This window comes from Watersipora subatra, chromosome 9, assembly GCF_963576615.1.
Source record: "Watersipora subatra chromosome 9, tzWatSuba1.1, whole genome shotgun sequence".
NCBI lineage: Eukaryota > Metazoa > Bryozoa > Gymnolaemata > Cheilostomatida > Watersiporidae > Watersipora > Watersipora subatra.
In genome coordinates this window covers 62,494,289-62,515,897 of record NC_088716.1, presented here as the reverse complement: position 1 = coordinate 62,515,897, position 21,609 = coordinate 62,494,289, and the positions used below count along the sequence as shown (strand labels likewise).

Genomic DNA, 21,609 nt, shown 5'->3' with positions numbered 1-21,609 from the left:
TATTGGTTACTTAATATTAAAACACTTGAAGATCATGATTGCACGAGAGACTATGATGCATAACAATTATAATCACATTTATAAGTACAAGCTAGCTTCAAGTGGACGAGTACAGCTCTTATTATAGTAGGGTTTTAAGATTATAATCACATTTATAAGTACAAGCTAGCTTCAAGTGGTCGAGTACAGCTCTTATTATAGTAAGGTTTTAAGATTATAATCACATTTATAAGTACAAGCTAGCTTCAAGTGGACGAGTACAGCTCTTATTATAGTAAGGTTTTAAGATTATAATCACATTTATAAGTACAAGCTAGCTTCAAGTGGACGAGTACAGCTCTTATTATAGTAAGGTTTTAAGATTATAATCACATTTATAAGTACAAGCTAGCTTCAAGTGGACGAGTACAGCTCTTATTATAGTAAGGTTTTAAGATTATAATCACATTTATAAGTACAAGCTAGCTTCAAGTGGACGAGTACAGCTCTTATTATAGTAAGGTTTTAAGATTATAATCACATTTATAAGTACAAGCTAGCTTCAAGTGGACGAGTACAGCTCTTATTATAGTAAGGTTTTAAGATTATAATCACATTTATAAGTACAAGCTAGCTTCAAGTGGACGAGTACAGCTCTTATTATAGTAAGGTTTTAAGATTATAATCACATTTATAAGTACAAGCTAGCTTCAAGTGGACGAGTACAGCTCTTATTATAGTAAGGTTTTAAGATTATAATCACATTTATAAGTACAAGCTAGCTTCAAGTGGACGAGTACAGCTCTTATTATAGTAAGGTTTTAAGATTATAATCACATTTATAAGTACAAGCTAGCTTCAAGTGGACGAGTACAGCTCTTATTATAGTAAGGTTTTAAGATTATAATCACATTTATAAGTACAAGCTAGCTTCAAGTGGACGAGTACAGCTCTTATTATAGTAGGGTTTTAAGATTATAATCACATTTATAAGTACAAGCTAGCTTCAAGTGGACGAGTACAGCTCTTATTATAGTAAGGTTTTAAGATTATAATCACATTTATAAGTACAAGCTAGCTTCAAGTGGACGAGTACAGCTCTTATTATAGTAAGGTTTTAAGATTATAATCACATTTATAAGTACAAGCTAGCTTCAAGTGGACGAGTACAGCTCTTATTATAGTAAGGTTTTAAGATTATAATCACATTTATAAGTACAAGCTAGCTTCAAGTGGACGAGTACAGCTCTTATTATAGTAAGGTTTTAAGATTATAATCACATTTATAAGTACAAGCTAGCTTCAAGTGGACGAGTACAGCTCTTATTATAGTAGGGTTTTAAGATTATAATCACATTTATAAGTACAAGCTAGCTTCAAGTGGACGAGTACAGCTCTTATTATAGTAAGGTTTTAAGATTATAATCACATTTATAAGTACAAGCTAGCTTCAAGTGGACGAGTACAGCTCTTATTATAGTAAGGTTTTAAGATTATAATCACATTTATAAGTACAAGCTAGCTTCAAGTGGACGAGTACAGCTCTTATTATAGTAAGGTTTTAAGATTATAATCACATTTATAAGTACAAGCTAGCTTCAAGTGGACGAGTACAGCTCTTATTATAGTAGGGTTTTAAGATTATAATCACATTTATAAGTACAAGCTAGCTTCAAGTGGACGAGTACAGCTCTTATTATAGTAGGGTTTTAAGATTATAATCACATTTATAAGTACAAGCTAGCTTCAAGTGGACGAGTACAGCTCTTATTATAGTAAGGTTTTAAGATTATAATCACATTTATAAGTACAAGCTAGCTTCAAGTGGACGAGTACAGCTCTTATTATAGTAAGGTTTTAAGATTATAATCACATTTATAAGTACAAGCTAGCTTCAAGTGGACGAGTACAGCTCTTATTATAGTAAGGTTTTAAGATTATAATCACATTTATAAGTACAAGCTAGCTTCAAGTGGACGAGTACAGCTCTTATTATAGTAAGGTTTTAAGATTATAATCACATTTATAAGTACAAGCTAGCTTCAAGTGGACGAGTACAGCTCTTATTATAGTAGGGTTTTAAGATTATAATCACATTTATAAGTACAAGCTAGCTTCAAGTGGACGAGTACAGCTCTTATTATAGTAAGGTTTTAAGATTATAATCACATTTATAAGTACAAGCTAGCTTCAAGTGGACGAGTACAGCTCTTATTATAGTAGGGTTTTAAGATTATAATCACATTTATAAGTACAAGCTAGCTTCAAGTGGACGAGTACAGCTCTTATTATAGTAAGGTTTTAAGATTATAATCACATTTATAAGTACAAGCTAGCTTCAAGTGGACGAGTACAGCTCTTATTATAGTAAGGTTTTAAGATTATAATCACATTTATAAGTACAAGCTAGCTTCAAGTGGACGAGTACAGCTCTTATTATAGTAAGGTTTTAAGATTATAATCACATTTATAAGTACAAGCTAGCTTCAAGTGGACGAGTACAGCTCTTATTATAGTAGGGTTATAAGATTATAATCACATTTATAAGTACAAGCTAGCTTCAAGTGGACGAGTACAGCTCTTATTATAGTAAGGTTTTAAGATTATAATCACATTTATAAGTACAAGCTAGCTTCAAGTGGACGAGTACAGCTCTTATTATAGTAAGGTTTTAAGATTATAATCACATTTATAAGTACAAGCTAGCTTCAAGTGGACGAGTACAGCTCTTATTATAGTAAGGTTTTAAGATTATAATCACATTTATAAGTACAAGCTAGCTTCAAGTGGACGAGTACAGCTCTTATTATAGTAGGGTTTTAAGATTATAATCACATTTATAAGTACAAGCTAGCTTCAAGTGGACGAGTACAGCTCTTATTATAGTAAGGTTTTAAGATTATAATCACATTTATAAGTACAAGCTAGCTTCAAGTGGACGAGTACAGCTCTTATTATAGTAAGGTTTTAAGATTATAATCACATTTATAAGTACAAGCTAGCTTCAAGTGGACGAGTACAGCTCTTATTATAGTAAGGTTTTAAGATTATAATCACATTTATAAGTACAAGCTAGCTTCAAGTGGACGAGTACAGCTCTTATTATAGTAAGGTTTTAAGATTATAATCACATTTATAAGTACAAGCTAGCTTCAAGTGGACGAGTACAGCTCTTATTATAGTAAGGTTTTAAGATTATAATCACATTTATAAGTACAAGCTAGCTTCAAGTGGACGAGTACAGCTCTTATTATAGTAAGGTTTTAAGATTATAATCACATTTATAAGTACAAGCTAGCTTCAAGTGGACGAGTACAGCTCTTATTATAGTAAGGTTTTAAGATTATAATCACATTTATAAGTACAAGCTAGCTTCAAGTGGACGAGTACAGCTCTTATTATAGTAGGGTTTTAAGATTATAATCACATTTATAAGTACAAGCTAGCTTCAAGTGGACGAGTACAGCTCTTATTATAGTAAGGTTTTAAGCTAGCTTAAGTTACTCAAATTCATCGAATAAGTATTTTATTACCCTGGCATTCATCTAGTACATGTACAATTTTGGATGACAATATCACATATGAGAAACAAATTACAGCGTGAATCTATTTTAGTATATGTATATAGACAAACCACAGACTAGGTATGGGTTTTCACCACTATCAATAGCTTCTGAGCAATGTTACTCGCAGCTTAGAATAAATCATTTACATATCTACTATAGTTGTAAATACAGTGCACCCTCAGAATACGATTTTGATCCGTTCCAGGGTTGGCATTGCATGATGGAAAAATCTGATGTAGGGGTATAGAAACCATAGTAATAATATAATGCAAACATCCCCTGGTAAAAATCATCAAAACTTTATACAAGTGCTTTACATATTAAAAACTAGTAACAGAATAGTATGTTAACCTTAGTAACTATAGTTACCTACAGTAACTTTAGTATATTTAGTGTATTTATTGATTATGAACTGGATTAAAATGTAACGTTGCAATGTGCTATGTGCAGTACGTACCGTACTGCACATAGCTCTCTGCACATAAACTCTGACTTCACTTCAAATAAGTTTAGCTTACTAAACACACACTTAAAGGTTGACTTGCAACAAAGTTTACATTACAGTTATTTGGTATCAAAAGATTCACATACTTAGAGCTAAATTTTAGTGTTTTTTATTTTCTGATTTCATGACAAGAATCCATAAACATGTTCATTGAATACAATTGTTACACTGATTTCATGACAAGAATCCATAAACATGCTCATTGAATACAATTGTTACACTGATTTCATGACAAGAATCCATAAACATGCTCATTGAATACAGTTGTTACACTGATTTCATGACAAGAATCCATAAACATATTCATCGAATACAATAGAGTCTTTTATGTGAAGATGCGTTCTTGAGTTTCTAACCAGGTGGGAGTTTATGAGGCTGGTTCTCTGGAACTAGAATGGCTTTTGAAACGAAAAATCTTTGGTCACCAAAAGCATATGAGTGTGAGCGTATGAGTGTGAGCGTATGAGTGTGAGCGTGTGAGCGTATGAGTGTGAGCGTATGAGAGTGAGCGTATGAGTGTGAGGGTATGAGTGTGAGCGTATGAGAGTGAGCGTGTGAGTGTATGAGTGTGAGCGTATGAGTGTGAGCGTATGAGTGTGAGCGTATGAGTGTGAGCGTATGAGTGTGAGCGTATGAGAGTGAGGGTATGAGTGTGAGCGTATGAGAGTGAGCGTGTGAGCGTATGAGTGTGAGCGTATGAGTGTGAGCGTATGAGTGTGAGCGTATGAGTGTGAGCGTATGAGTGTGAGCGTATGAGTGTGAGCGTATGAGTGTGAGCGTATGAGTGTGAGCGTAAGAGTGTGAGCGTATGAGTGTGAGCGTATGAGTGTGAGCGTATGAGTATGAGCGTATGAGTGTGAGCGTATGAGAGTGAACGTATGAGAGTGAGCGTATGAGAGTGAGCGTATGAGTATGAGCGTATGAGTGTGAGCGTATGAGAGTGAGCGTATGAGAGTGAGCGTATGAGTGTGAGCGTATGAGAGTGAACGTATGAGAGTGAGCGTATGAGAGTGAGCATATGAGTATGGTAACATCACATTTTATCTTATGAAAATTTTGTTTTTCTATTAATTAACCTTGTTTCATTTTTATTTTATGCTTTCTGATTGGTTCTAAAGAATGGTATAAAAAACTATTATTTCTGAATAAAATTGCAATGGTTATTCTATTTTAGCCATCAGGTTATAGCCTTAGAGTGTGTGAAGGTTTGCCTAGTGAGGATCTTAATGGCTGCCCTGCCGGCACAGCCGTGTGTCAAGCTGGAGTGGCCAAAGGAAGTGTTATGTCACCTCTTCAGTTTCATGGACACGATATTCTATTAAGATACAATTCTAGTACTGCTTGTGATAAAGGTAGGTTTGTTTCTTATAAACTCTGGCTTTTTTCTTGCACCTAGTCATACTCTCCCGTCTTTTGCACAATTTTTATCATCTTTAAAAAGAAAGATTTCTATTATCTATATACATGTATATATACATACATATTTCTTAAAGTATGTGGATCTATCTGTCATTTCAGCAGATCTTAAAATCTTGATGTTAAAATTCTGCTCTCTGATGGGTTTGAACTCGTGACGAATACCGCGAACACATCACCAAGTTTCCTATCTGAACGCTTTACCACTGAGCTAGAACAGCATAGCAATCAAAATGGTTTTCATACAGAGCATACAAAATGCGCTTGCTAATTATTTTAGCCTTGCGTCCACGAGTTCTGATACCTCTGTTCAGAAATGTTTGGGAACCTAAGTATATGCAACGCGATGCTTCTTCTGTGTTTTTTTCGTTAGGGTTAATTTATTCCGCCCCATGATATCGACAATAATTTATCTCAAACTTACAATTTGGCGATTTGTGTACTGATTATATACAGTAAAACCTCGGTTCTCGAACGCTTCAGTTCTTGACCAACTCGGTTTTCGACCAAAGATTTTGAGATTTGTTCATCTCGGATCTCAAACATAAATTTGGTTCTCGACCAAACCGGAGCATGCACATTGGAATTGGAACAGCTCCGGAAACAGCGTGGAAACATTTGTTAACAAACAGAGAAGCATTTTACGCTTCATAAATTCTTTACAAAAAAGAAGGAACCATCTGGGACGACGTCTCCTCTACCAAAGAGATTTGCTAGGGAGATAACCCCTTTAGTCAAGTTACCTTAAATTGTTTTGGAGGAGGATTCTCCTTCAAAGATGTGAAGTAAATGTGACATTGCTGTTTTTATTTTCTTTTTCCTACGATTTTTGATGTAACTGATCTGTTGCATTGTTTTTGCTGTTTCCTTATCAATTTCTGCAATTTTTGTTATTGTATCTTAACCTATTAAAGCTTTTGATGTTTTAAGAGCAAAACATACAAAATGTTAACTTTTGTTTTCTTTTTCCATCATCTTAAATAAAAAAACTTTTTATTAAAATTAAACACGATCTATATCTACCCGTTTTTATTTATAGTATGCAGTATACAGTACATTTCATGGTGTCAATTGTAAATTATTTTACCGAAGTTGTTTTCTCGTCTTGGAATGAACTAAAATTTACATACATTTTCAATGGGAAAAATCGTTTCGGATTTCGAACAACGAAAAAGCTGAAAATTATGAAATTTTAAATTTAGTGGTTTGAAAACTTTTACAGTTGATTTATTTATTTTTAATTTAGTTGTCCTGCACAAAACTTTCTTCATGGTATGGAGTTCGAAAGTTGCAGTTGTTTAACAAATTTTGAAAACCTTTACAGTTGTTTTTATTTTCTCTTTTAATCTATTTTAACTACACAAAATTCTTTCATGAAATGTAGTTTGAAAGTTTGAAAGTTAGAATGGCAAATGTTGTTATATGTAGTTATATGTTGTTATATGTAGTTATATGTAGTTATATGTAGTTATATGTTGTTATATGTTGAATATAAATAAATTTTCTGTCCAAAGATTTTTTTATTATTTGGGCAACGCTGGGTAGTGCAGCTAGTCTGTATATATATTTCGCAGTCTGTCATTTCGGCTACAGCTAAAATCTTGATATTAAAATTCCGCGTTCTCATGGACTTGAACTCACGACAAATGCATCAACAAGTTTATTATCTGGACACTCTACCACTGAACTACAACAGCATAGATCAAAGATGTTTTCATATACCAAATACCCCATGAGCATGTTAATTATTTTAGCATTGCGCTGTTCTGATGCCCCTGTTAAGAAATAGTTTTCGTTAGGTTCAATTACTATATCTGGGGTCAATGCCAATTCTTCTCGCAGCGCGGACAGTTACATTGTCTCCGTGGGAGGAGTCTTCGTGGAGTAGGAGTGTCTCCGTATTCAGAGTTTTGATGAATAGCTTCTGGTGGAACAGTACCCTTTTTTATACACACACACTTCTATGCAAGAATTGTTATTATTAATTTTACATATTTAGAATTTTTATTTTGTTTTCTCAGTTCGTATTGATTGTATCATTACCAAATCATCTTTTATTGTAATCGTAGCAAAGCCTACTTGATATAGCTATTGCTAATTATTTCACATTTACATCTAAACCGTTTTATAGTCATTTTATTTTTTGACTTGCACGAAACATTTTCCTCATGATATGAGGAAATATGAGTTTAAAAGTTGTTTGACAAAGTTTGAAAACTTTTGCAGTTGTTTTTATTATCTCCTAATTTATTTCAACTACACAAAACGCTTGTCTCATAATATGCAGTTTGAAAATTAGAATGGCAAATGTTGTTATATGTTAAATACAAATCAATTTTTTGTCCAAAGACTTTTTTATTACTCGGGCAACGCTGGGTAGTGCAACTAGTTTCCCTTAATGGAATGTGGTGGTTATATTTTCCTTTCCAGGTGGAGTATTGTACTCTTTCAGAAACTGAATATTATGTTTTCCTCTCAAACATTTTCACATGCAAAGTTAAATTCTCTCATTATTGAATATCCAGAGTATTGATGTGGAGATGATTTTATTTTGAAAACTTGTATGTGGAGAGATGTATGTTCAGAATACTTGCTCAGCCATTTGTCTATCTGCTTTTTAAACTTTTCTAGTTTGTGCATCCATTGCCAAATACTTAGATTCTTTTATCACAACTCTCAGTGTTTTTCTAGAGCATTTGTCTATCTATTGCTACTGTGTGCCTTTTATGACCTTACTTCGTGCTCCAATGATGCTATGAAAATTTTTATCGTTTTCATAGGTGGCACATGGTCAACAACAATAGAGTTTGTATGTGACATCACAGTAGGCAAGGGAGAACCGAAGCTAATGTGGACTTACGATCACAGGTAATGTTATAATACTATTAAATATAACAATAACTTTATATATTGATGACTTTATATGACGACAGCTTTATATAACGGCGACTTTATATAACCCTGACTTTATATATTGACGACTTTATATGATGACGACTTCATGTAACAGCAATTTTATATAGCCCTGACTTTATATATTGACGACTTTACATGACGACGACTTAGCGTAACGACGATTTTGTATAACTATGATTTTATATAACGACGAGTTTATGTAAGGACGACTTTAAATAACGACGAGTTTGTATAACGACGACTTTATATAACGGCGACTTTATAAAACCCAGACTTTATATATTGATGACTTTATATGATGACGACTTTATATGATGACGACTTTATGTAACAGCGATTTTATATAGCCCTGACTTTATATATTGACGACTTTACATGACGACGACTTAGCGTAACAACGATTTTGTATAACTATGACTTTATATAACGACGACTTTACATGACGACGACTTCATGTAACGAAGATTTTGTATAACTATGATTTTATATAACGATTAGTTTATATAAGGACGACTTTAAATAACGACGAGTTTATATAACGACAACTTTATATAAAGACAACTTTATATAACAACGACTTTATATAACGACGATTTTATATAACGACGATTTTATATAATGACGACTTGATATGAAGGCTTTATAAAACGATGATTCGTTATAATTTGGTTTCTGCTGAAACCAGATTACAACTTGCCTTTGTCAGATTGCTATTATAAGTTCACATGTCTTTGTCTATGCCCTGTTATGAATACTAAGGTGAAAATAATTAGAATGTGAGCTGTTTTTGTATTTCTAGTACAGAAATACATGAGATATTCTGTGTGTGATGGTTTTGTAATATTTAAACAAGTTTCTTAGAAACCAAATAATATTTCATATAATACTTTTGAACTGTTGCAATATGTGGCAATATGATATTACAGATTAAATGATAACGCTGACTTGTTATAGAATTGTCTTTTTCAGCAATGTATTCCTAAGTATTTAGGTTTAGTAACAAAGCACTGGCGGGTATGGTGTTGGCAGCGATATTTGCTCATTATGAATATTGGGCTATCTTAAACACAGGCTATCTATTAGGCTATTTAAATATTAGGCTATCTTTAAAATCAATTCAAAATTCTCAGGCAATAAAACAATGCAGTAGTAATGACTGGCCCATACCGTCAAGTTTTCTAGTGAGCCAAGAAAATAGGCAGCTGCATCATTTTGCATTATCATCATGGGGATCTGACGGTGTGACAATGAGGGTTTTCATTCTGCATGATTTCCATGTCTCCAGCCGACTCTATTTCTTGTCAACCTTTGCTATTCGTCCATAACCAGTTCCTTCATATTCATCTTGCTAGTTTCTCTGAAATATCAGTTTAGGTCCCCCTTCATAGTTCTCTCCTACCTCATTTGTAAGTACAATGGCTTTTAGGGTTCTCTCCTACCTCATTTGTAAGTACAATGGCTTTTAGGGTTCTCTCCTACCTCATTTGTAAGTACAACGGCTTTTGGGGTTCTCTCCTACCTCATTTGTAAGTACAACGGCTTTTAGGGTTCTCTCCTACCTCATTTGTAAGTACAACGGCTTTTAGGGTTCTCTCCTACCTCATTTGTATCTGGTCTGGTACATAGTTTAGTTAGTATTATATACATAATCAACTCACCTACTTTAAGTTTATTATGTTTAACTACATGTATATAACTAGTAAAGAAATGTAACATGTAACATTATATAGCAACATGTAACATAATACAACAACATGTAACATACAACAACATGTAGCATTATATAACAACATGTAACATTATATAACAACTTGTATAATATTATACAACAACATTTTAATATGGTACTTGTTGCTGATTTCAATAGATGCTTTATTTCTACTCATATATTTCAGCTGTGAATTGCTCTTTCAATGGAATACTAACCATGTCTGCAATCCCGACTGCCAACTCTCACACCTCGGTCTGCTGTACGACTTCAGCCATCTCACATTACACACTGATTTCTACCAAGTTTCAGCTGACAACTTTGAGTCAGTAACTTTACATTAATTACTGCAATTATGACATTTTCCAATATTTCTTTCAGCTATCATTGTATTCCTGACGAGATGAGAATCTTAGAACTAAACTCATTGTATTTACTAGTGCGCTCTGTTACATGTCAGCCAGTTGGCATGCTAGACACCAAGTCAAGCCACAAAATGGAAATGTATATATTCTCTAGTAGGCTGATGATACTCTATTTTAATACAGTAATACTTCAACTTACGAGTGCTCCAATGTATGAGAAACTTGAGATACGAGCCAGCTTTCAAGCAAGTTTTAGCACTAACATACGAGCCATGTTTGAGATACGAGCACGTGAGTCAGTTGTCAAGTATGCCGGAGGTGTTTTATGAGAACAGCATCACTCTGTATTTTTTAACTGCTCAGGTTATACTTTTGTACCATGTTTTTGTGAGTGATTTTCAGTGCAGAATTATGTGAATTAAAAGTACTGTGCGTTGACCGAAAGTTTGCCAGTAAAATGAAAGATAATGCAAATAAAAGGCAAATGATAACAATTGATATTAAACGGAAAATTATTGAAAAATATGCAAAATGTGTATGCATGATTGAGCTAGCTCAGCAATATGACAGAAATACATCCACAATTATTAAACAGAAGGATTATATTCAGGGCATTTATTTAGTTCGCAAAAGGACTAACCATAGTTTCTAAACGGCACAGCGATCTTCACATCCGCTGATGGAGAGACTGCTCAGGCATCGGATAAAATATAAACAATTGGCCGGTGACAGCGTAACTGAAACGATGCTATGTGAAAAGGCCAGTGCTATCTATCAAAATTATAAAAATAGACATTCGGACAAGTTGGCTAGTGGTCGTACATTAACCCTTTGTGACGACACCTGTGTTCGTCCTAATCGCAACATGTTGAAAGGGCGACAAAGGCAAACGTCCTTAGATAGGTTTATTTTAAAACGACCGGCTAATCGTGAAAGCGAAACAAAGGAAAAATTAGCTAACCAGCGAGAAACTTCAAACTATGAATGCCAAAGAAATTTAATTACTTCAATTTTAATTAATGTAAAAATGTAAGTTTGCTTTTAGGTTAACTTCTAGATTTGTCTTTTAAAACTTTGATAAAATCCAAATTTGTCAAAGTCAACTGTTGTAATGAAGGATAACTTATATCTCCCTCTCTGGTAAATGCTAGCGTTAGCTGCTATTGTACGTATTTAATTTTACCTTTTAATTAATCACATTTTCTTGCATTACTTTTTATTTGTTGCTTTTTAAAAGCATGTGGTGAGTTAGGACAATAACCAACATGTTCTTTCTGTTAAAATATCATGTTTTAAGTGTTTTATTTGCATTCTTTAGAGTATGGAAACCAATCAATATATATTTAATTGTTCTATATATAAATAAATAGCACCAACATGCGAGTAAATTGACATACGAGCTCAGTCTCGGAACGCATTAAGCTCGTAAGTCGAAGTATGACTGTATATATATTCTATAGTAGTCTGATGTCATAAGGCTCTATTGCAAAGAAATAATTTAACTTAAATTATACTTATGCAGCGTAATTTTCATCTGAATTGTTTTAAATATTGCGTAATGTTTTTTAGGTTTTATATAAACATCTGCAAGGACTTGCCACTATCAAAAGCAGGTTCTGAGGGAACATGTGTAAGTGTTGTAAAAGATGGACAGACATACGCCCTGGCACAGACTTCTACATTGGTATCTACATACAATGGTATGCTTTACTTTTCTGACTATCACTAGACTGCCTTCAGCTGCCTGTTCATCTTGCAAATTTACAATAGAATTTTAGAATAGATGATTTTGAGTTCACTTGTTTGCATATTAGTCAAACAGTTGGATTTAGGCAGCTGTAAGGATGCTGATAAAGAGAAGCAAAGCTTTTATATGGCCTTCATGCTATGAAATGAAGCTTTTATAGGGTCATCATGATTCGAAATAAATATATGGGCTTTATTCTTTGAAGTAAATATATGGGCTTTATGCTATGAAGTAATGCTTTTATAGGGTCATCATGATTTGAAATAAATATATGGGCTTTATTCTTTGAAGTAAATATATGGGCTTTATGCTATGAAGTAATGCTTTATAAGGGCTCCATGCTATGAAGTAATGCTTTATAAGGGCTCTATGCTATGAAGTAATGCTTTATAAGGGCTCCACGCTATGAAGTAATGCTTTATAAGGGCTCCATGCTATGAAGTAATGCTTTATAAGGGCTCTATGCTATGAAGTAATGCTTTATAAGGGCTCCACGCTATGAAGTAATGCTTTATAAGGGCTCCATGCTATGAAGTAATGCTTTATAAGGGCTCTATGCTATGAAGTAATGCTTTATAAGGGCTCCACGCTATGAAGTAATGCTTTATAAGGGCTCCATGCTATGAAGTAATGCTTTATAAGGGCTCTATGCTATGAAGTAATGCTTTATAAGGGCTCCACGCTATGAAGTAATGCTTTATAAGGGCTCAATGCTATGAAGAAATGCTTTATAAGGGCTCCATGCTATGAAGTAATGCTTTATAAGGGCTCCATGCTATGAAGTAATGCTTTATAAGGGCTCCATGCTATGACGTAAGTTGTATTGCAATTTGTTAATTTATGATTTTAAATTGTGTCTCTTGGGATGTTACATGTTGGACTAGTGATATAAAACATGTCTCTTAGGATGTTACATGTTGGACTAGTGATATAAAACATGCTTCTTGCTTGATGTTGCATATTGAACTTATGACATGCCCCACAGATGTATAGAAAGAATGCTTTCAGCATAGCTTGGCGCTTTTTAGAGAAAGGCAACCTGACACTGAGTTACAATGGATCTGACAGTTCAATCTGTGGCTCGTCTGGACAGATGCCTCACGTGCTATTTCAGTTGTCTTGCAGCAACACGCAAGGCCGGCCCACTTTTAAAGCTGAAGATACAGGCACCTGTACCTTTGTCTTTCAGGTAGGACTCGTGAAACATTACTAATTTCTTCCCGAATGCTAAATATGTGTATATGTTCAGCAATGTATGATATACATGTATCTCATGTATCATGTTCGACACAGCTGATAAAGAGGTACAGCCAAAATATATACATTGGAATGCTAAGAATGCCTCCTCCTGCCTTTGGAACGTATGTTATAAGTAGCTGTTAGAGCATCATTCACCTTGGGACAGTTGGGTGAACTTAGATTCCTTTTAAACAAATTTCTTATTTCAACGTAACAGTTTTTTATTATAAAGGGTTTTCCTGAAAATAGCTTAAGGTTTTAATAGTAATACCACAATATTACTTAATATGACTGGATTATTAGACAGAATTGTATTCGATTGGCTGTTTACTACTAATACCACAATATTACTTAATATGACTGGATTATTAGACAGCATTGTATTCGATTGGCTGTTTACTAGTTATACCACAATATTACTTAATATGACTATGGATTATTAGACAGCATTGTATTCGATTGGCTGTGTACTAGTAATACCACAATATTACTTAATATGACTATGGATAATTAGACAGAATTGTATTCGATTGGCTGTTCACTAGTAATACCACAATATTACTTAATAAGGCTATGGATTATTAGACAGCATTGTATCCGATTGGCTGTTTACTAGTAATACCACAATATTACTTAATAATACTATGGATTATTAGACAGCATTGTATTCGATGGGCTGTTTACTAGTAATACCACAATATTACTTAATAAGACTATGGATTATTAGACAGCATTGTATTCGATGGGCTGTTTACTAGTAATACCGCAAAATTACTTAATATGACTATGGATTATCAGACAGAATTGTATTCGATTGGCTGTCTACTAGTAATACCACAATATTACTTAATAAGACTATGGATTATTAGACAGCATTGTATCCGATTGGCTGTCTACTGAAACCAGGTTCCAGCAGTTTGGCATAGCGAAACTAGTATTTTATGATCTTGCTGACTTCCTCTGTGCCAGGATTCTACAATTAGCTTCTGCAAGTTCTTTCTCAGCTTTGGCTTTGTGTAGTTTAACGTTGCATCCATTTCATGCCAGAGATTCTTTACTGAATGCAAATCCAGGCTTTGAGCTCTTCGTGTCACATTGTTTTGTCTCATCAATATTTTGGCTTTTTGTTGTGGTAGGAAACATTATCACCTTGGTATCACCAGCACGTAAAGTTTCCTACAAATAAGGCCATGGCCCTTGAGAACACCCTATGCCATGCAAGCGTTTCACTCCAGAGAATATCATGCAGCCCAAAATTCTAACAGGTTCTGGGTATTTAGCAGTTGATGTAATGCAATGTATTCTCCTTCACACAAATTGTAAACCAGAATGATTTCTCACAGAAAATGTTGACAGAGAAAGCCCATTCTTCCACTGATCAGGGGTTTACGATTTGTGTTTGCGCCCACATTGATCTTCTTAGTCTTTGAATCTTTGCCATTTTAGCTTTGCAACTTATCTGGCTGGCAGTTCTGGTGTCTTGTAATAGGTGTACTTCCTTCTATTACAAGTACTTGCATGCACTAGTCTCATCACCTTCTGGTGAGCTCACAGTTGGCACAGTTGGATAATTTGCTATTTGACAGTCACAGCTGCACCAATGCTCTGCCTTCTTTGGAACTATTACTTTACTTGTTAGCCTGAACGATGCTCGTAATGCGTGCAGTCTCTATGGATAACTCTATGGATAACTCCAAAAGCCTCTTTCTTATGACATTCTCCTTACCATTTCTATTATAGAAGTTCCTTCCTGACTCAAGACATTATTTGCTTGATAAATAAGTTGCATAGAGAAGGTGTTGCTAGCCCAGAAATTCGTTAGTCAAGAATGCTTACACATTCATTTATAAGCAAAAGTGTCGATAATTGATAATGCTGTCAAAGATTCTACCACAACCGCCTCAAAATATGAATTATGAGCATATAAAGTAGCGTTGCTTATGTAATAAGTGGGTGGTAATTAAGGGAGTGCAATGGTTTATAACACGAGTTACATTATTAACTCTCAGACAAATAAACTGTATCAGATAAGAGGACTCAGGCAGTGATACCTAGCTTTACTATATTAGAGTTTGTTTACAATGTCCTAAACCTGTCATAAATCTGACTCTCTGAGGAACATAGATGAATTGACACATCTGTCTGGTTTTAATTGGTTATGAACTTGTTTGTATTTCTGTCTCTCCGGGATAGTTTAGCCAAGTTTTGTTAGGCAGTTATTTTACGTTGGCGAATAGCGTGGGCCAGCATAAGCTGATAATAGGTGAATATGTCTCAGCCAAGTTCTCTGGCATTTTGCGTCTTCAAATTTGATGGTAATACAAGTGATATGTTTTATGAATAAAATTTTATTATTTGTTGTAAGAGCTGGAAGTAATAATTTTGGTCAAATTCGTTGGTCAAAAACGCACTCACAGCTTTATTTGAATATTGTTGTATGATGAATTGTTGTATGATGAATCCCTCTAGTATGGGTATTTTTGCTGTGTATTCATCAAATTGTTGACTATATCACAAATGAGCGCTTAAATTGTCAAGTTTATCCAGTTAGAAGTGATTTATAGATTATCGTAGTTGTCTATATCAAAACTTTGAAATAATGGCAAGTCTTTGTACAGCCATTCTATGAATTATAAATGATGCTCTGGTGCAGCGCAATAAACATCAAATTGTATTTTTGTCCATTTGAGCACAAAATCTGTGTCATAACGACTCAGTAATACAAAGAATTAGAAAGTCATTTCAGTTGTGTTGTTGAGCTAACAAATCAACTTTCCGTAGTGATTAGCGAGAATTGCTTTTACTAAAGCTGGTTTTATGGTTTGTAAGCCTAACATCTAAGGCTAACATCTAAGGCTCACGTCTAAGGCTAACATCGGCAATCCTTTTAGAATTGCAATCAGAATATCGTGGTATCATATGAGGCCAAAATTTAAAGTCTACGTAAAACACTTTACCTGTTCTTTGTATTAATTTGCGAGTACATTATATTACAATGAGTGCAAACAATTCAGACATACAATATTTATAATAATTAAACTTTGTGTCTAATGGAGAAGTCTCCTAACTGGAGCACCGTGTTCATGTGTAATAAGGGTACCTACAGGATTTGATATCAGTCTATGATATGATTGGGTTGGTAGTGAATAAATATTCAATAGCATCTTTAGTACTATTAAATACTTCGCCTGTCAATACCCCATACCAGTATCCTATATTGAACCTTTTAATATTCAATACCAATCGCCAATACTAAGCTTGTCAATATCCAATGCGACTTCTAATACTTGAGCCAACCTAGTTCCAATACCAATATCCAATACTGAACCTATTAAAATTCAATACTGAGCCACAGAATATTTAGTATCCAATACCAACATCCAATACTGAGCCAGAAAATATTCAACGTCAGTATCAATAACTGCGTTAGACAATATTAAATACTGAGCCAGAAAATATCAAATACCGAGCCAGACAACATCCAATACTGAGCCTTGTTATATTACAATATCTTTTATCAATAGTCAATATTAGCAACACAAATTAGTATTAGTTCCAGAACTGACAATTAGATATCCAAGCATACGCTAAGCTCCTTCTAACCGAGTGAAACTACTGCACCCAGTCAAGATGCTCATATAAAAATGTAATGCTAACTGGTTGAGTTGCAGAGATTGTCCAGCATAAGTGCCATTAGATTTTTAGTTGTTGTATTTTTCCTATCAGCAGTTTCCTATTAGTTATTATCAATTACCTGATCAATATAACCTTCTCCCACTTGTAAATAACTGGTCCTGCGACTTCGGTCATATTTTCTTAGATTTTTTCTATTCTGTTTTGTGCCTATTTACACTGAGATAGGCTGTTGCACAGCGCTCCTACCTGCTATTGCACCCTGTTGCATGCTGTTACATGTTGTATGTGACATGTTGTTTTATAATGTTACACACTGTTGTATGATGTTACATGATTGTGTATGTTACATGTTACAATAATACATGTTGTAGTATAGTTTTGCATGTTGTTGCGTAATACTAGCTGTTGTTGTATAACATTACGTCGATGTACAATTTTACGTGTTGTTGTATGTTACATGTTGTTGTATGTTTCATGTAGGGATGGGCGATAAATACTGATATGCTATTATCGTATCTTTGGTAGTTGTCTTCTCGATATATCACGTTACCGATAACTACTGGATAATGGTGATGCAATCAACTACCTATCGAAATAAAATAACTATCGACTTATCGGTCAAATAAACGTTGAGTTGACAGAAAAGAATTTAAAAAATCTCAATAATTATCAAGGGAACAAGGATTTTTATGGTGTAAGATCTACTGAAATGATGAGATTGTGTGTGTGCAAAAATAGTCTTTAAAAAATTCAGTTGGGTGCTTAGGCTTCAGTCAGTATTTATTACGATAAAGAAAATACCTTTGATTCAGCAACAAAATCACAGCCACAACAATCGTGATCCATGAATAAGAATGATTAATTGCAGAAAAAACAATCTGCAGCAAAAATATTGACAAACAATATATTGAGGTGTGAACTATCGATGAGTAAAAGAAACTATCGGTAAGTTCGATAACACGATAGGGCAGTTTCACTTCGATATATATTATCGGGAAAACAACTATCGAATATCGCTATCGTTTATGGTTATCTTGTCCATCCCTAGTTTCATGTTGTTTTATGTAACATATTTTTGTATGTTACATGTTGTTGTGTGTTACATGTTGTTGTATGTTACATGTTGTTGTATGTTACATGTTGTATGTTACACGTTGTATGTTACACGTTGTATAATATTAAATGCATTGTTTTATACATTACTGCAGTGGAGCACTTATGTGGCCTGTGCTGATGATGATCGCTCAGCAATTCAAGTCACTAATGGTCAATTTGTGGATTCCATTTCTCAACTCACATACTCAATTGCTGCTCTTTTAAATCGAAGGTACAAATAAGACTTGCTAGGTTGTATATTTGCCACAATATGCTGTATATTTATATGTACTATTGAACACACAGAGCTTCATGTTTCAGTCCTTGCGCTTCCCAGCTTTGTGCTGTATTCGTATTTCACCCTCATCTTTGTACATTCTTAAGCCATTTCACTCTCTAACCCTTTTCGTTCTCTAGCCCTTTTTACTCTCTAGCCCTTTTCACTCTTTAGCCCTTTCATACCCTAGCCCTTTTCATTCTCTAACCCTTTCATTCTCTAGCCCTTTCATTATTTAGCCCTTTCCACTCTCTAGCCCTTTTCACTCTTTAGCCCTTTTCACTCTCTAAGCCTTTTCATTCTCTAGCTCTTTTTACTCTCTAGCCCTTTTCACTCTTTAGCCCTTTCATACCTTAGCCCTTTCATGCCCTAGCCCTTTTCATTCTCTAACCCTTTCATTTTCTAGCCCTTTCATTATTTAGCCCTTTTCACTCTCTAGCCCTTTTCACTCTCTAGCGCTTTTCACTCTCTAGCCCTTTCATTTTCTAGCCCTTTTTATTCTCTAACCCTTTTCACTTTCTAGCCCTTTTCATTTTCTAGCCCTTTTCATTCTCTAGCCCTTTCATTCTCTAGCCCTTTTCACTCTCTAGCCCTTTTCACTCTCTAGCCCTTTTCACTCTCTAGCCCTTTTCATTCTCTAACCCTTTTCATTCTCTAACCCTTTCATTCTCTAGACTTTTTCTTCTGTAGCCCTTTCATTCTTGAGCCCTTTTCATTCTCTAACCCTTTTCATTCTATAGACCTTTCATCCTCTCCTCTAACCCTTTCATTCTTTAGCCTTTTCAATCTCTAGCCCTTTTCATTTTAGCCCTTTTCATTTTCTAGCCCTTTTCATTTTCTAGCCATTTCACTCTCTAGCCATTTTACGCTTTAGCTCTTTCATTATCTATCTCTTTTATGCTCCAACCGTTTTATTCTCTATCCCTTTCACGCTCTAACACTTCACTCTTTAGCCATTTTACACTCTAGCCCTTGCTCTCTTAAAATTCGCAATATGTCTAGTTTACAGATTCGTTGCTGCTTAGTATTGAAGAAATGTTTCAATAGCTATGCTGACCTGAAAGTTTGGTTAGAATAATTTTTTAATTTGAAGCATTAATCTCTCTCAACAGTTTTTTCTTTGGAATCTTTTTGGAATTTTATTTTCATACATAAGATGTTGAATAGCAAAGATTATCATAAGCCGATATTACGATTCGCAAATTGGTGCAGTTTTTATATTTAAAACTTGCACTAATAGCCAAACATTAGTAACTTTGGTGTTAGATTGACTTGCATGAATTTACTAGCTTTAGGTTAAACAAATATATAACTGCTCACTCTGCATAGTTTATTATATCAGATATGTTTATTATGATCTTGAGGTAAGATGTAATTGCAAGGGATGTCTCAGCACTGAACGCACTTGAGGACTAAGGCGTTATTCATTTCTAGAGTTGACATTATGGATGGCGAGTACACATACTCCCTGTCACTCAACCAGGTGTTACCAAATGAGGAAAGCCTTGGGCCCAATTGCAACAAAGGAGATACTCGCGTCTGTCAGTACAAACCCGAATTTAGCAGGAGCTTGGGTCAGCAGATAACGTCATACTATTACCAAGGTCTGTTGCTCATAAGTTTGGGTATCCATTTCACATTTTAGCGGCCAAGTGATTGTTACAACAGTTTCATGAGAAAATATGAACCCTTGATTGTTTCATGTTTAAACAATCTATGCGTATATGCGTATATTGTAGATGAGCAGCTGCAGATGGTTTTAAATTCTACCAGTGTCTGCGGAAGAGTGCCAAACACTTATGTTCAAACTATCGTTAACTTTGTATGCAATGACAAAGTGCCTGAAGGTAAGTTCTGACTAGCTTCTGTTGCCCTACATCCTGCGGTATTTATGCTCAGTATATATGTTCAGTCTCTGAGCAATAGGAAGTCCCCAAACAAAACCCGTGAGTCCCTAAACAAAACCCATGAATTCCCAAACAAAACCCATGAGTCCCTAAACAAAACCCATGAATCCCCAAACAAAACCCATGAGTCCCTAAACAAAACCCATGAATCCCCAAACAAAACCCATGAGTTCCAAATGATGCATTTTTATTATTTTGGTAATCAAAATGTTGCCGAAATGACTAGTCTATACAATTGCTTAGTTGAATATTTTAGCTAAATGAACAGTTATTTCTGTCTTTAGCATCATCCAGTTTTGTTGCAGATTCCAATCCGGAGTTTAGGGTTGAAACAACCTCGTGTCACTACTTATTCGAGTGGCACACGCCAATCATTTGTGAACCCATCCAACCCGCACAACCTTTGAGCAAAAATGGAAATGTGGCCACGGCTGTCAGTATTGTGGCGGCACTATTACTACTCATTGCTCTCATCGTTGGTATAATCATTTATAAAAAGAAACATCGTCGACGCTGGGATGGTGTGTATGAATATTCAGGAGTTGCTCAAGATGATGATACTACAGGCTTGATATCAGCCAATAGGGGCAGCACTCCGAGGTTTTATGATGATGATGATGAAGACATGATAATCTAAGCATCTCACCTCATTTCTGCAGTTTCTCTCTCCAGAATCAATGATGCTCAACTGCTATTTATACAACGGATGCTAAGAAATATCTTCAAGTTTTCAGAATTTTTAATCAGCAAGAATTCTTATCCATGAGCATTCCTATACATTTCTGTGCAATTTACTTTATGGTTTGACTGAACTCTGGCACTACAGCTGACTTTTGCATCTCATACATTTTGAGCACTTGAATACAAGACACTAGCTTTTTTGAAAGGATATTTTAGTAAGAGTTGTAATCTCTTGCCACACTCCATAACTTCCATGCTTTCCTGACTGTGCATTTGTAGCATAATTACCTCACTAATTTAGGAGAAACGGTCCATGGAACTCAGAAAATCCTTCCAATGCGACCTATTTACAAGCGTTTGAGATAATCACTCATGCTTTACAACATCCTTAGTAAGACAGCTAGAATTGCACTATTTTTTTGTGGGCACACTGCGTTTCTCACGTGATAGGATATTGAAAATGTTCTTGCTACAATCTCTTGTACTATTAGATATTACCAGTATCATGCTTATTTTTTCAATTTTATTTAGACAAATACACATTGAAGCAGCTGACTCAGAGACAGTCTTAC

General features: G+C 34.7%; 1 protein-coding gene across 1 annotated transcript in view; it reads left to right on the top strand.

The window, feature by feature from the left end:
• The window catches only part of LOC137405333 (cation-independent mannose-6-phosphate receptor-like), a 103,669-nt gene extending 82,073 nt beyond the window's left edge, over positions 1-21,596 (top strand). The window contains exons 30-38 of the mRNA XM_068091562.1: positions 5,225-5,402; positions 8,247-8,334; positions 10,278-10,415; positions 12,025-12,155; positions 13,231-13,391; positions 18,286-18,404; positions 19,884-20,053; positions 20,189-20,296; positions 20,662-21,596. Of these exons, the coding sequence (XP_067947663.1) occupies positions 5,225-5,402; positions 8,247-8,334; positions 10,278-10,415; positions 12,025-12,155; positions 13,231-13,391; positions 18,286-18,404; positions 19,884-20,053; positions 20,189-20,296; positions 20,662-20,993 (1,425 nt within the window). The 3' untranslated portion in view covers positions 20,994-21,596. The remainder of the gene's footprint in view (positions 1-5,224; positions 5,403-8,246; positions 8,335-10,277; positions 10,416-12,024; positions 12,156-13,230; positions 13,392-18,285; positions 18,405-19,883; positions 20,054-20,188; positions 20,297-20,661) is intronic.
• The last annotated feature ends 13 nt before the right edge of the window (positions 21,597-21,609 follow it).